The 17,255-nt window shown below is 37.2% G+C and overlaps 1 protein-coding gene across 4 annotated transcripts in view; it reads left to right on the top strand.

Moving 5' to 3' along the window:
• DYM (dymeclin) overlaps window positions 1-17,255 on the top strand; it is a 341,153-nt gene that overhangs the window by 112,097 nt on the left and 211,801 nt on the right. For all 4 annotated transcript variants that reach the window (XM_087869834.1, XM_045790039.2, XM_045790038.2 and 1 more), the window contains exons 9-10: window positions 12,889-13,071; window positions 16,946-17,124. In XM_087869834.1, the coding sequence (XP_087725960.1) occupies window positions 12,889-13,071; window positions 16,946-17,124 (362 nt within the window). The remainder of the gene's footprint in view (window positions 1-12,888; window positions 13,072-16,945; window positions 17,125-17,255) is intronic.

Consider the following 17,255-nt stretch of genomic DNA (forward strand, 5'->3'; position numbering starts at 1 on the left):
ATATAGGGTTCTGTGGAAGCTGAAGATCTGCTCTATGGTTAGGTTTAAGTTGGTAATTCACAGTTAAGGCCAGAGGCTGCCTTTAGTGTTTTGGAGCCAGAGAGGCAGTGAGGGTAGTGGGTGCGAGAATCTGCCTTAGACTCAGAGTGACGTGGGTGCAGATCTGTTTAGCTGGTATTATTTGAGTAAGGAACTTAGCTTTGAGTTTAACTTATCTGTAGAATTGGGCAAATTAATGACAGTGCTTGGTGAGGTTTTAATGTGGTAATTCGTATAGGTCATCATTAAATGGCAGAAACTGCTTTTTCTTCCTCCTTAGTTTCCTTCTCTTCTGTCATGCCCCCCTCCCCTCACAGTCCCTGGAGTATGGTGGTCTTTAAACATTATTGATCATCCGTCCCATCAGTATAAGCTTTTATATAGCAGCCCTCTGATTTAAGTGAATTGATTTATAAATTATATAATGCATTGTTATACTAATGTAGCATGTATATTATAAGACATCTACAAATTGATGTTTTCTGAAGAGTACGATTAAGTACAAATTTTAAATATTTAAAATTGTGTTTATTAATATAGAAAAGCTTTTTGATATTACAGAAATTATTATTAATAATCATCTCAATGAGTATTTAAAAGTCTTGCTAATCGTGATGCCTTCATAGTGTCATCATTTAATATTGCAAAGAATGGTAGCTATTTATAGCCATGTTCACTGTTAATAGTGGTGAATATAACAGTACTTCAGAGTGTTTTTTCTTCAGAGACCTGATGAGTATTGTCTTTGTTTTTATTTTACAAAATGTCTCTCAGAGGGCCCACACAGGTAGTGGAAGGGTTGACTCTGCTGTCTTTTGTGTTGTTTGCTTATAACTTGAATGTTTACTACATATTCTTTCTATCGGATTTTTTTGCCAGAAGGTTAAAAACAGTTTCATGGCTCCATTATTTTTAAAATAGTTGTTTATGAGAGTCAGTTTAGTTAAGCCTAGATAATTAAGCCTACTAACCCACGGAATGTGTTTTTATGCTGCAAGAGAAGGAAGGAGTGAGTTGCCTGTGTCACCCCTGTTGCGAGCAGGACCCCCATTTCTGTTCACAGTTCCTGGGTTACTGGTATGATAGACGCATGACTTCCTGGCAGATGGGTTGAGTGTGGGTACCAGTGCCAGTCTGGATAATGCGTGCTGCTAAAGCTTAGTGTCTTCATATTTCTTAAATGAAACACAAGGTTCTGGTTTTTGTTTTTGTTTTTTTTCCCTCACTCACTCCGCAGACGGCTGGTGTCAGTGTGTATTAACTGCATGTTGAATCACATCGAATGCCTTGGGGATGTTTTTTCAATTTCATGAGTACTTTCAGACCATTTGATTTACAGCGTTCGCTCTTGGTTGCATATCCCAGATTTAGTAACCATAACTTTCATTTTGCCAATCACATATATCTTTGGAACCTTTTGGATTCGTGAATTTGGAATCCTCTTTTTCAAATATTTATGGATGGATGTCCTCTCATTTTAAAGATTCTAGTTTCCCAGTACCTTCCAAGTTCCTATCCTACTCTTTGATGGTAGATGTCTTTAAGGCATTTAAAAATTAATTTTCTTTACATCAAAAACCAGGGATGTACTGTATGGTGACTAATATAATAAAAATATTATAATAAAAAATAATAAAAAAAAATAAAAATTCAACCAAAAAAATTCATTTTAAAATTGAAATGATCCAGAGTTCTGAAAAGAAACTCTTTCCATCTTTCCTTGAATGTCGTTTTCAAGCAGGAAGTAGTAGTTACAGATTTTTGGTTTATAATTCCCAGAAAAGTAACATCTGGAGACCTACATGGAAAAAATGGCAGCTCCTGAAGGTAGGAATAAATCTGTACTGTAGAGTCTAAATCTGTACTGCGTCCTACATCTGCAGTCATTTGATTTATATTTACTCCTTCACCAGTGGAAGTTGAATGCCAACATAGGGAGTCCATCTAAGATTTTACTGGGTAGAAACTTATTTGTAGATTCCAAATTGATTCTCTTTGATTACTGATACCGTTTAAGTTTATTCTCTGTGTTTTTGAATATTAATCCTAGTGTTAATCTAGGTAGTTTCTGACATCTTATACGTGACTCACACTTCAATCTTGATTTTTATTTGGAGAAGATAAAGAATTTCATATGATTATTTTTACATAAAAAGTAAATTCAGTCTGCAAAAGTGAAAAATTAAAAATTACTCATTGTTTTTTTATTTAATATAAAAAAACTGTGCTAGGTTCTGGGGTTACAAAGGTATTGAACCACAGTGAAGAATGGAAGCCACTCATCTCAGGGAACCCACGGTCTAGCAACAAAAACAGTCAAGCCAGGAATATGCAATAACATGGCCGTGTGCAAGAGACCAAAGAGATTTATAGTAACAATGAAAATTCTAGACATAATAAGGCCCTGTTATTTTCACAGGGGTGACCTATTAATGGTTGGATTGCCTCAGCTGAAGAAGGAGTGAATGGGTGTGTTTGGTTAAAGCTTGTTGAAAGGTACTTCTATTTCTCTTCTATCATTAACACAAACCTACATTTTACGTTTGTTGGAAATGCCTCATCACCAGCATATGGAAGGGTGTCCAGGGTGTTGAGGATACAGACAAAGTATCATGGGCAGATGTTGTAGGGACAGGGCATTTTTGGTTTGAAGAGGGAGACTCCTGTGGAAGTGTACCTGTCAAACGCTTAGAGATGTGATGTGTATTTCCCCAACTTCAACCAGATCCATGCAACCACTATGATTTTGTGTTATGTGAGTATAGCTTGTATTTTCATTTACTTATTTCACTTTAAAATTATTCATTTTTTCAAAATCTTAAGCATATTTTTATTCTATCCTTATACCAAATGGTAAAGTCTTTGAAAATTGTGATTGATGTGCTAATTATTTATATTTCTAATACACATAGCTATTGAAGATTTCTTTTTAAATGACAGACTTAACCATCCCCCTGGTCATCAGTGCATTGTTTTGGGAAACACTGCTTTAAGGGTGAACACTGGAACCAGTTGAATGAAGTTACTGGGAACTAGATAGGGGCCTGTTCTGGAAGGAAGGGCTCTTGGTCCTCTGAGCTCACAGGGCCCATTTCTCATTTCATGGATCACAGTTAATTTGCCTAATGTCTTTGCATGAGATAGGATTTATCTCTGAGGGCACTAGATTTCATTTTGTTTTTCTTTATGCTTTACACTTTAGTGTCTGATGCATCTTAGGATCTCATAAATGTGTATTTTATAGCTGTGTGATTGTGGAGTTTCACTGAGACAGATGAACTCTATTACCGTTCATTGTCTTTCCTTTTCAAAAATAGGTATCATCTTCATAAATACTGAATTATTTCAGTGGACTTTTTTTTTTGTTTTTCTTTAACAGTTCTGTTTCCTTAAAGGAATAAAACTTTAAAGATTCTATTTATTTGTTTGAGAGAGAGAGAGAGTGGGGGGAGAGGGAGAGAGAGAATCTCAAGCAGACTCCGTGCTGAGTGCATAGCCTGATACTGGGCTCGATCTCATGATCCTGAGATCATGATTTGAGCCAAAATCAAGAGTCAGATGCTCAACCCACTGAGCCACCCAGCGCCCTGATCTGTATGTTCTGACGCTTGTCACGTGCACTGCTTAGGTTGTCCTTTATAAAGAGTCCCACCACTAGTGTCTAAATGCCGTAGTACCCTCATCAGCATTAAAGTACTATAGTTTAAAATATAAGATTAAAACCGATTTTGACAGTATTTAGAACTTTAAAAATAGCAAGCTTTTCCTTTAAATAGCAAATATAAAATCTGTATTTGTACACTTTTAAAAGTATCAAATATAAAAATCTGTGTTATTTATATGCTTTTAAAATATCCTTTGGTAAGTAACTGAAGTAAGAAAGTGAAACCAAGTAAGTGACATAAGTAAGTGAAGGAACAAAAGAAGTCAGAGCCCTGCGAGGAATATAAAACATGAAAAAGATGTAGCTATTTTCCATCAAGGAGTCCACAGGAGGTCTTGGGTGTACTAACAGTTCACAAGTGTAATGGACATCAGTAGGTGCAGTGAGTGATGGAGAAAGATGTAACCAAAGTGCTGGGAGAGCAGAGAGGAGAGAAGTTATTTTTTGCTTTATGTATTAGAGCAGACAGATGTGTTTTGGACCTTGAAGGATTTTCCAAGCTAGAAAAGGAAGTAGAGGAAGAAATGAAAGAAAATTAAAAAATGGGAGGAAGTAGAATAGCATCTTTGGTTGAGTAGTAAACTCATAAGACGTCTATAAATCTATTTATTGATGGATTTCTGGACTTTATTTTTTTTCTTCAAGGATCATCCGGACATTTACGTAACATTGTTTTTGTTCCACAAAGGCAGTGCAGTTTATTTGCTTGTCTGTTTCATGTTCATTTCTCCCTTGGACTGGGAGCTCCATGCTCCATGCGTAGGGAATCAGTGTCATTGGGTTCATCAGTGTCCAGTCCAGTTTCTTGCACTTTACCCAATCTATAGCTGGACCTTACCAAATAGTGAATTGAATGCCTATAAGTGCATGGACAGTCAGGACAGAGTTGGGGACAGCGAGTTTCCTGGGTGGTTGGTATATGACCCTTAAATCAACTGCAAAGAAGTTTAGTGATCATCAGACAAGTATTTTTTTTTCCATGCAAATGTTCCTAACTGGTGATGGAACTGTTCTGTGTTTTGACTGTATCAATGTCCATATCCTGGTTGTGATACTGTACTATCGTTTCATAAGATGTTACTGTTAGAGAACAATGGATAGTGGCTACACAGGAGCCCTTGCTTTGTTTTTTACAAGAGCATGTGAATCTACACTTACCTGGAAAAGTTTTTTAAAATTATGTTGCAAAGGATTTTTTAAAAAACGATGTGTTTGTTAAAAACAAAGATGTCTCTAACCAAGCAATAATATTCTGGAATGTTTTAACACATTATTATGTTAGGATATTGGTTTGGCTTTTCATAGAGGTCATCAGATACCAGTGGCTTGAACAAGATAGGAAGTTTACATTTCTGTCACATAAAAATCTGCGCTGGTCCGGGGGTGGAGGCAGGTTTGCTTCCTGAGGTCATTCAGGGACCAGAGTTCCTTCTGTCTTGTTTTGCCATCCCCTTGGATGGTGTCCTCATGGACAAAGTTGAATTTGTCTGCCTCCCATGAGCCTTGGTTCCAGCCCAAGGAAGGATGAGGATGTGAAGAGAAAATAATTTCTTTTTGAGGATATGACCTAAAAACTGCGTATGCTACTCCCAGTTGTATTCCATTGGCTGAAATTTAGTCAAATGACCATAAGGTGCTGCAAGAAAGACCAGGAAGCATAGTCCTGCCCAGCTCAATCCCAGGGCATTTTATTAATAATAAGAAAAAAGGGAGCATGAGTATTAGGATCAAGTAGCTGGTTTTGCCCCAGTGTTTGCCCTGAAATGTATGTTCAGTTTCTTTATGGGTAGCATTGTCTTTTCCTACTATTTTACTACACATAACATAGGTAAAGCACAGGTGTTTGAAGAGTTAGATATATTTGTGAGACCATTATGGGTTGTTTTTTTTTATTAAAGATTTTTTTTTTATTTATTTATTCGACAGAGATAGAGACAGCCAGCGAGAGAGGGAACACAAGCAGGGGGAGTGGGAGAGGAAGAAGCAGGCTCATAGTGGAGGAGCCTGATGTGGGGCTCGATCCCGTAACACTGGGATCACGCCCTGAGCCGAAGGCAGACGCTTAACCGCTGTGCCACCCAGGCGCCCCCATTATGGGTTTTTTTTAAAAGATTTTATTTATTTAAGAGAGGGGGAGAGCAAGCACGAGGAGGGGGGGGAGAGGCAGAGGGAGAAGTAGACTCCCCGCTGAGCAGGGAGCCCAACACGGGGCTTGATCCCAGGACCCCGAGATCATGACCTAAGCCGAAGGCAGGCGCTTAACTGACTGAGCCACCCAGGTGCCCCAGTTAGACCATTATGGAAATTAAAAATTAAAATTGGATTGTGGTTATTCACTTGTTTCCCCTTTTTGCTGTTAACTTCCTCAGAGACCAAGTGTGATTTTCTTTATTCTTTGTACTTTTGGTAACTGGCATAGAGCCTCACCCTAATAGGTACTTACTGTGTACTTATTGACTGATTATAGTCTTTTATTGATTGAAATGTCCCTAGCAGAACTTTCATACATATTTCTAACAACTGACCTGCTTTCTCCTTAATTCTTTCCTGATATCTGGTTTGTTATAATATTACAGACCCAAATGTGTGAATATGACTCTCTTAGCATGTTTTTATAACCACAGATGGTATAGTATCACTATTTTTTGTATAGTTTCAATTGAATAATTAATGTTACGTATTTGTTGGTTATAAGAAATCAATTTTAGTTTGGCAAGTAGCATGTTTAGTGACATAAAAAAACAAATTTACCTTAATTTCATTGTCTTAATAAAATAATGTTTAATCTTGAGTTCAACACTTTTTCAATTGAGAGGTTTTTTTCCTTGATTATTTTATTGATGTTTCAGTTTGTCATACTTTGTATTTTCCTCACATTTTTATTGTTAAGGATAAATAATTTTGAGTCAGTGCTTTTAAAAAATTGAATCAGCAACACGAGATTTGTTCTTTTAGTTAATTTCAGTATTTTTTAGTTTTAGTTAGATAAATTTTATTTTAAGAGTTTATTTGGAAGACCTGAGGGCTACAATTAAAAAACTTGGGAGACCATCCTTAATTTGCTCTTTTAGAACAGAAGGAAATATACTGTAACTTTCCCTTATTTTTCTGGTGGAGAGAAATTTTGTTTGCCAACAGGAAAATGCAATTCCACTAAGAATCTTGGGTCATAGATCAGAGGCTTGGATTAGCAAAAAGAAACGAACTTTTGGAAGAATTCTGGTCCAACATTATGGGCCAGTTTAGACTACAGTGTAGGCAATGGCAGGCTGCCTCCTTTCTCCCTATAAGGAAAGGCAGCGTCGCAGTAATATTTACCAGGGACAGGGAGGAGGCGGTGTGTGGTGGGGCCGGCCAGGCCGCGCTAGCTTCTCAAAGAATTAGTTTGACATTATACGCAGCTTCTCAGCCAGCTTGGGGGAACCTGAAGCAGGGGAAAAAGGAGAGTGGAGTTGTGTCCTCAGAATTCTGTGCGGTTTGTCTGGTGGCATTCAGCTCTTCTCTCTCCTGGTTATGAAGATGCACGGCTCTGAAGAGAATCCAAAAACCAAAGAAGCAAAAAACCCACTTGGAGAGCACCTTGTGATTATTTTTCTTGCAGATTGAACTTCCTAATTGTGTTTTTCTTTGCTTGTGATCTTGGAACACACAGGTGGTGAATGTAGGGGTACACAGTCACGGAGCATACTCTGAGTGGAAGGAAGTGACTGGAAAGTTTTTATAATGTTAAGATAAACAACAGAGCAGGCCCAAAGCAAATAATACTTGGCGGCTGGTTGTACTTTCTTAAGTGATTTTGAGTTGCTTATGAAATGTTTCAAGTTTTTCAACTGTATCATGAACATTGTTTTGAATAAATTTAAATTTGTGATGTGTAATGATCAATTATTAGTTGATAATTTTTATTTGAATATCCATATTTTCCTAATGAAAAGCAGGGAGCACAGAACTTAACAGAAATTTTTCTTCTGTCTTTCTCAATCATCTAAAAATCTTTCCTACATTAAAAAAAAAAAATCCTTCGGCTAACTTCTCTTGCTGGGCCTCAGATCTGCTTGTGCCTGCACTGGAGGTTTATACCAAATATGCTGTGCCCTTTGAGCTTCCCTGTGTACACCTTTAGGGACCTCCAAAACTTGGACAGGAAAGCTATTTATTCTCCCTCCCCCCCCCCCAATAATTCCTTCTTCGGAATTAATAGTAAAGTCATTCCAGTGAGTCACAGAAAAAGTTTGGGATTTGCAGGACCACAATCATGTAAGAAATGATATACTGTTAGGTATCCATGCCGTAGTTTTGTATGGTGTGTTCAATAGAAAATGTCAACTATTAGAAATGAACAAATGTTCACTCTGAGCTGTTGACAGTTTAAAGAAATTGAAAGTATCTGATTATGTTACTAGAGGAAAAATAACATTTCTCAGTTTTGCTTATTTTGCCATCCATTCAGAATTTCTTTACAAAAGCCTTTAATGTCCTGAACAGAGGTGTTCTTTACAATGCCATCTGCCCATTGTAGTAAGTAATTAAAAAAAAAAAAAAAACTAGACGAGTACAAAGACTAAAATATCACGCCCGTTGCCACCACCCTGGGTGTACATGTTCACGTGTTGGTGTTTTTCTCTCCAAAATTGTCAGAAGGTCCTTTTTAAAAATAACAGTCCTATCCCAAGCGTCACATTTCCTGGGGTTGGTGACCAGTAATTTTCTTCCTTCTGTCCCTTCTTTTGTTAATGTTTCTAACTGAAAGTCGCGCTTCAATACGTCCATGTTGTAGAAGAGTCAGCCGAATAAACACGGAATGAAGTAAGAGACTCCTCAGGTCCCCTTCATTCTTGCCCATGACCAGAGCTGACTGCAGTCAGCAGTGCACGCGGCCAGGCCCCTGCCTTTACATGCAGAGGGATGTGTCTTTCCAGTTTTTAAAAAACAAGTGGGACGTATTATTTGTGTGCATCTATACTGTTCTGTGATTTGCATTTTCGCTTAATGCTATATTGATGAAGTTTTTCCGTGTTCTACATAATCGTATACCCGGGGGTCTGTATTGTTCTGTTTAATTTTATTGTTTCACATTTATTTTTAAAGAACTAAATGGTTCTATTCTTCTTACTAAAAACGTATACAAATAAAGCAGAAGTCTTTCTTGAATTCCATGCCAGAGGTAATTTCTGTTACCAATATGGTGTACACTTGATCCTTCCTGTTTTTTTTTTAACATTTTTTAAAAAGCTTTTATTTATTCATTTGACAGAGAGACAGCCAGCGAGAGAGGGAACACAAGCAGGGGGAGTGGGAGAGGAAGAAGCAGGCTCATAGCGGAGGAGCCTGATGTGGGGCTCGATCCCAGAACACCGGGATCACGCCCTGAGCCGAAGGCAGACGCTTAACGACTGTGCTACCCAGGCGCCCCCTTCCTGGTTTTTTTTAAGTTTTTAATTCCAGTAAGGTCAACAGACAGTGTCATATTAGTTTTCGGTGTGCTGCAGTATAGCAGTTCAGCAGTTCTGTACGTGGCTCGGTGCTCATCACAAGTGCACGCCTGAGTCCCCTTCACCTATGGCGCCCATCCCCGACCTGTCTCCTCTCTGGCGACCGCCAGTTTGTTCTCTGTAGTGAAGAGTCTGTTTTTTGGAGTCCTTCCTGTTTTTTGTTTCTGTTTTTAATATTTACACACAAACACATGGTTTTGGTGGGTAATTTTTAAATTACCTCAGTTTTCCTGCAGCTTGCCTTTTTTTTTTTTTTTTAACTTAGCGGTATATCTTAGACATCTTTCCCTGTTAATACCTGGATATCTTAACTCTACTGTATTCCACAGTATATGTAGATAATCCATAGCTTATTGTAACCATTTATTGTCAGGTGACATCTCCGTTGTTTCTGTTATCTGACGTTTATAAACAATATTAAATACTCCCGAACACACTTCTTTGTGTGCCTGTTCAAGTGTTCTCTAGTATAAGAAAAAAAAAATTGCTGGGTTGATGGGGGTGTGCATTTTTAATATCAACAAGAACTGCCAAATATCCTTCAAAAATCTGGTACCACTTTGATTTCTCACTGTTGGTGATTTTCTATATACCATTATGAATCTATGTGTTATAAATCTTTAAAAATTTTTTGTTTTCTAGTACCTTAATTAACTTCTCTTCATTGCTTTGAATTTTTAGTTCCCATCTTTATTTTGGATTGTTGGCTTTCTTTACTGATTTACAGGAGGTCTCTAAAAATAAATATCTTTTTCTGTTTTGTATGTTGCAGATACTTTCTTCTTCTCTCGTTTAGGATATATTTACACATCTGAGTATTTAATATTTTAAGTAGCCAAATTACTGTTCTTTTTATCTTCTTGAATTTTGTTTCTTACATAAGAAAAAGGCTTTTTCAGCTCAAGGTTTATACACATACTTTTATAATTAAATACTGGGGAAATGACTAAATTCTGTTGTCCCAGAGACATTTCTAGAATTTTGTTTTTTTCTTACGGGTTTGGAATACTACCTGTATCATAAGGTTAATTCTCAGAGATATGTGGTTCTGTTTCTGAACTTGAACTCATTTCTGGTCCATCAAACTAATTGAACTCATTTCTGGTCCATCAAACCAATTCTACTACTACCAGTATCGTACTTTTAAATGACTTTAGCTTTATAAAAGCGTTGCTGTTTAACCAGGAACATTCCTCCCAAGGTTAGTCCTTCTTAAAAACTGTTTCTTACGTATTTTTAGATCCAGCAATATTTTATTTGCTGTTCTTTGCAAAATACTACATAAATTCCTCTTGGCATTTTGATAGTGATTGTACTGAATTTTAGATCAACTTAGGGGCAGTTTTGCAGTATTGCCTTTTTTTTTTTTAAGATTTATTTATTTTATTTTAGAGAGAGACAGAGCATGAGCGGGGGGGGTTGGTAGAGGGAGAGGGAGAGAGAATCTCAAGTAGACTACACGCTGAGTGTGGAGCCCAGCAAGGGACTCAGTCTCGTGACCCCGAGATCGTGATCTGAGCTGAAACCAAGAGTCAGTTGCTCAGCCGACCACACCACCCAGGCCCCCTTGCGATATTGCCTGTTTGTCTAGAAATATTTTGTACCTATAATTCAGATTTTATATGACCTTCAATCTCAAGGTCTGTGGTTATCTGCCTGAAGGTCTTACACATTTCTTTTGTGTTGATTCTTGAAGATTTTATTGGATTTGTTGCTATAGTGATTGGACTTTGTAGTTATTTATTGCCCGTGTGTAGGCAGATTTTTGATTTTTTTATATGTTGATTTTTTTTTAGTTGTAGCACTGTACCAAAATCTGTTAGTTCTAATAGTGTGTCAGTTGATTCTCTTGATGTCCTAAGGAAGCTCTGTCTGATAGAAATGGGAGCCTAGAGGCAAACCACTTACTTTAAATAAGTAATTTAAAATTTTCTAGTAGTCATATTAAAAAAGTAAAAAGAAACAGTTAAAGTTAATTTTAACAATGATCTTTAATATAATATGTCCAAAATATTACAGTACCAACATGTAATCAATATTAAAAAATTAGTGCGAAATTTTTACTTTTGTATTAAGTCTTCAGAATCAGTATTTTCTACTTACAACACAGTGCATTTGGGACTAACCACACTTCAGGTGCCCAGTTCCCACAGTGGCTAATGGCTACTCTGTTGGACAGTGCACAGTCAGGTTGCTTGCAGATAATGAAATATTTTTCCTTTTTGCGGGGTGCAGGGAGGTCTGTTTCTTCCCCTTGCTTTGACACTTTTGCTTGGAGCACCAGTAGTACGGTGGTGATGTTGGTGATATTGGCAGGAGTTCTTCCAGTGTGTGACCACTGTGGATTTCTGATTTGGTAGACTTTAGAATCGGAAGAGTTTACTTTTCTAGCCTGTAAGAATTCTTAATAGGCTGTAAGTTTAATTTTAAAAGTTGGCCTCATTTTACTGTGCTTTGCTTGACTGTACTTTGCAGATACTTTTTTTTTTTTTTTTTTTTTTTAAGGTTTGTGACAACCCTGCATCGAGCAAGCCTATTGGCCCCATTTTTCTAACCACATTTGTTCACTTTGTACCTCTATGTCACATTTTGGTAGTTCTCACAAGATTTCAGATTTTTTCATTAATGTTACATCTGTCATGGTGATCTGTGATCAGTTATTACAACTATCGGGAAGCTCAGATGATGGTTAGTTAGCATTTTTAACAATGAAGTATTTTTAAATTAAGGTATGCACATTGGTTTTTTAGACATGCTATTTTGCACACTTGATACACTATAGTATGGTGTAAACATAACTCTTACATGCAGTGGGAAACCAAAAAATTTATTTGATTTACTTTATCACAATGCTGTTCACTTCATTGCAGTGGTCTGGAAGCAAACCTGCAGTATCTCTGAGGTCCGCCTGTAAATTGATAGATTTCTAAAATGATGAACAATTTTTGCATTTCAGAGATAGAACTTTCATGATCACGATGCATTTGTTCATTTAACAAAATTTTTCTGTAAGATTGCATCTGCTTTTGTTTGAGTCTATCTAAAAATCTCTTTGCATTTCTCTCGTTTTAAATGCAGTCGTTATTCAGTTTCTGTATCAGGGAGATTTTTCAGGCTTTGTCAGATGAGTTGCGTAAATATGCCTCTTGTGTACTTTGGAGCTATTCATATAGTACAGGAATTGTCTCTACTGGGAGGGCTTGGTAGACTTACTTGTAGAACATCTGGACTTGATTTCGTTTTTAGGACTAGCTCTTTGACTCCATTTCCCACTCTTTTAAGGTTATTTGTCCATTCAGATTTTTGTCTTTGGCCAGTTTTGGTATTTTATATCTTCCTAGATATTTTAGTATTTTGCTTATGTTTTCAAATATATTGGTATAAAATTGTACATCAAATTTTATTATAATTATGTAGATGTTTTGATATATTAAGAAAATGTAGGAAAAATATAGGAAACTTACTAGTGGTTATCTGTGGGAAGTGGAATTGTGGGAGTAGGGAGTGGTAGTCTTAAAAAATTTTTATATCCTTTGGCAATATGAGAATTTTCAAGTAATGAACTTGTTTTACTGTAATAATTTTAAAAAGTGTTATTTCAAACTTTTAAATATTTAAAAGAATATCGTACGGAAATATATATATCCATCTTACTAATCTCAGCACATCTTAACTGTGTGTTTTCTTCTCAAGCTGGCCTTTGGACTGTCTTCACACTGGGTGGCGTGGGCAGCAAAGCAGCTGCCTCTCCAGAACTTTCTTCCCCTCTGGCCAACCAGAGTCTCCTGCTTCTGCTGGTGCTGGCCAACCTGACTGATGCTGCAGATGCCCCAAACCCCTACAGACAAGCCATCATGTCCTTTAAGAATACACAAGGTTTGTGGTACTTGTTCCCTCCCTCCCTCCTCCACGCTCACCATGGAGCCCAACACGGGGCTTGAACTCAAAACCTTGAGATCAAGACCTGAGCTGAAATCAGGAGTCAGATGCTCAACCAACTGAGCCACCCAGGCGCCCCTGAATATTCTTTCTAATAAGGAAAGAGGTTATTGCTTACTGGTATTGTTTATTGTTTTATAGTTGTGGAGATGATTCTCAATTTGTATATTTTCATATTGGTTAAAGATGAGAAAAACTTAGGCTCCTGTATCTGTAGTCACAGGAAGGTCAAATCTTGGATGAGAGTTGTGGTTCTTTATATCCATTTAAATTTACATTTTTATCTAGAGATAACCAAGCCAGCATTTGCTTAATTTAGATCTGCCTGTCCTACCTATTAAGGGTAGGAATTAACCAGAAAACACCAAATTTGTTGTTTGAAGTTTTTCATTTAAGGTCTATATTCCAATTAGAGTTTTATAGAACTAAAAATTAGAACTCAGCAAACTTTTTCTGCAAAGAAGCAGATGGCTTTGTGGGGTCACGTGTTGTCTGTCACCACCTCTTAACTCTGCTGTCGTAGCCCAAAAGCAGGCATAGATAATAAGGACGTGAGCATCGCTGGTTTTCATTAAAACTTATTTCCAGAACAGGCGATGGGCTTTCCTGTGGGCTAACTTCCCCTGAGGTAGAGCTTGAGTAGTTAGTTCCACGTTGAAGGAATAATCTCTAATCAAAAGATTACACTCCAAGGGGGGGGGATTATACTCCATAGGCCACATTAATACGGTAGATTTTCAAGATGTATCGATGTATGTATACTTTCAAGAAGTATAATTAAGATGGGTAAGAAGTGAAGTTTTTGGATAGAAACGTTCTTAAGGCTTCTGATACATGTTGCCATGTTCCTTTCCAGAGTTCTAATACATGTGTCTTAATAGACAGTGCATGAGTGTGTCAGTTGTGGGTACCTTTGCCAACTCTGGTATTATTTGTAGGGGAAAACAATAATAGAGAGTGTCTAGCAATTTGATAGATAAAAAACGAAAACTCACGTATCTGAGAGTACTTCCCTATTCCCATTACTATTCCTTTGTGGCTTACTGGTTAAGAAAGCAAGTTTTGGAGTCAAGCAGACCTAAGTTTACACCACACTTCTGTCACTTCAGAGCTGCGAGGCTTCCAGCTTGTTTAACATCAGGCCTCACTGGCTTTGTCTCTAAAATGGGGATAACATCACCTAATAGGATTTGTATAAGTACCACACAAGGTGAGGTTTTAAAATTATTAGCTGACATTTTACAACCTAGCTGGATGTTCCATATGTGGTATTTATTGTTACTTTTGATGCTCAGGACAGATGTTACTCTTTAGGGTTGAACCTTTTTGGGATAGCCATCTTTTTATTATTTATTTTTTTATTTATTCATTTTATTTATTTATTTATTTTTTAAGATTTTATTTATTTATTAGAGAGAGAGAGAGAGACAGCTACCGAGAGAGAGAACACATGCAGGGGGAGTGGGAGAGGAAGAAGCAGGCTCCCATTAGAGGAACCTGATGTGGGGCTCGATCCCAGAACGCTGGGATCACACCCTGAGCCGAAGGCAGACGCTTAACGACTGAGCCACCCAGGTGCCCCGGGATAGCCATCTTTTTAGTGGATCATTGGGTGCAGTGATTCTGTACATTGACTTTAGGCTTAGACTGCCTTCGGTTCGTATCCCAGTTTTTATTCTTTAAAGACCAGTGTCTTTATCTGTAAAGCAGGGGTTATAATATCTACCTCACAGGGTTCTTATAAAAATTAAATGAGTTTTTATCCTAGCACAGAGTCACTATATTTTTGCTATAATTTTAAGAAGCAGTATAATGTAGCGATGACAACAGAGGCTGATCTGTGTTTTACTTGGGGCTGATCTTGGAAAAGTTAATCTCTCCAAGCCTTTATTTCATCCTTTGTGAAATTGGTCAGAATTATGACATGATCATTATATGCATTACATAAGGGATAATACATGTAAAGCTGTCAGTATAATAACTAGTTCATAGCACTTACTAGCTAGTAATATTTAAATGTTATGGATACACACAGCACACATACTCCATTTGCAGCCAGGCCTAATACGGCTTGGCGAACACGTTACTTTGCTTCCATTGTAAAGAGGCGCAGTGTGTCCAGAATCTTCCTCCACCCGACTGTTCTGTAGATGCTGTAGTCATTTGCATACTCACAGATTACATGCAATGCTTTCTTTCACCACCCTTTGCAAAAATAAGTCACATAAAGCAACTATCAAAAATACAGCGTTAGGATTGAGAAAATAACTTACATTTTAAATGTGGAAGGAAAAGTGAGGGCACTTTGTGGTGAAAGTGAAGACATTGTTTAGATAATTCTCACAAACGTACAGGTGAGAAGAATCTGAGAGGTACGGGACTGTGCTGTCAGAGATCGTGTGGGCACACGTTTCTTTTCCATAGGAGTAAAGCTTTTGGAGATGCTAAAGCAGTGCTTTTAAAAGTTTATTTATTTTGTGCTAGTGGTTCTGTCTCTTTTTTAAAAAAATCTTGGTTCTTCTTAAGATATGAAAGATATTAAAATATCAACTTGTTGTGCTATCATGTTCCGGTGTTTTATCTGTTAAGACTATACTTTTCTCCAAGTCCATTGACCTGTCTGTCCCTCGTTTTTGGCCTGCTAACTTTGCTGGCTTCAGTGTCTAAGCAAGTCCAGTTAATTGGTAGGAAAGGGGCACTGTCAGTTTTGCAATAACAGGAGTTTTCCCACATGGGCTGTGATTTATGGTTTTCATCATGCTGGTGACTCTCTTTTATAAAAAAAGGTTTACCGGAAAATTATATACGTTGTCCGGTAGTTGTTTGCGATTCGGTATATTCTGTAGAAGCTAATGCTGACCTTACTGATGCTGATAATACTTTAAAACTCGCTAGGGGTGCCTGGCTGGCTTAGTCAGTGGAGCGTGCAACTCTTGATCTCAGGGTTGTGAGTTCGAGCCCCATGTTGAGGGTAGAGTTTACTAAATAACTAACTAACTAAATAATAAAAATAAGAATTAAAAAAATAAAACTAGCTAAATGATAGGATGGTATCCTAGCTATTTTCTTCATAAGTGGATTAGTGACATTGGTGAATAACTGAGCCACAGTTACTCATTTGAAAAAAATTAACTCAGCTTGAAGTCCTTTTCTTTTTAGCCCTTACAAGAGGATTTTCTGTTTTGTGTAGAAACTTGTATTCTTTGGCTCAATATTTTTTATTTAGGACTGGTGGTCATTTAGTTTTGGTAATAGAATACGTAAGATGTCTTGTTTAAATTGTTATCCATTAGAGCACCTTTAGCCTGGGCCTGTAGCTCTGTTTATTTAAGCTCCTGTGTTCTTATAGCCAGTTTAATTCAGCCATATTAATGCAAAAATCTTAAGAAAGTATGTGACTTAGTTGTTTTTTTAATATTTGGCTTTTTTAAAGATAAAAAGTCACTCTCAAGTGCTATTTGCACATGCAATCATTGGAAAGCCTTGGTTTAGGTAGCACAGAGAAATAAACTGTCCCAGGTTTAGGGTTTTTTGGGTTTTTTTTACTTTGGCGAGAACATTTCAGTGCTATTCTCTCAGCAAATTCAGTTATACAGTATTGTTATCAACTCTAGTCACCATGCTTTACATTAGTTTAGTTCTTTAAGTAAAATTTAAAATACAACGTAATTTTGAACCTGAAATGTAGTGACGTACATAGTTAATGGGAATTGAATGGTACACGTTAACAGCGCTTTTATTATTTACGTGAATCACGGTCCAGAAAATACTGACATAATATTTTTAAAATTTTATGGTTTCTGTGTTCCAGATAGCAGTCCTTTCCCCTCATCAATTCCACACGCTTTCCAGATTAACTTCAACAGCTTGTACACAGCTCTGTGTGAGCAGCAGACATCTGACCAAGCAACTCTTCTCTTGTACACGTTGCTCCATCAGAATAGTAATGTTAGAACATACATGTTGGCTCGCACAGATATGGAAAATCTTGTAAGTATCATACTACACATTTCACACTTTTTGTATTGTTTAATCTTTTGAAGAGCAGTTTCTTTTCCCAGGAGGGTAAGTATGTTTGCCTGGTTGCAAAGGTGATGGTTGAAAGATTGACAGGGAGCTGC

This window comes from Ursus americanus, chromosome 19, assembly GCF_024610735.1.
Source record: "Ursus americanus isolate L20-20 chromosome 19, mUrsAme1.1.p, whole genome shotgun sequence".
Classification (NCBI taxonomy): domain Eukaryota; kingdom Metazoa; phylum Chordata; class Mammalia; order Carnivora; family Ursidae; genus Ursus; species Ursus americanus.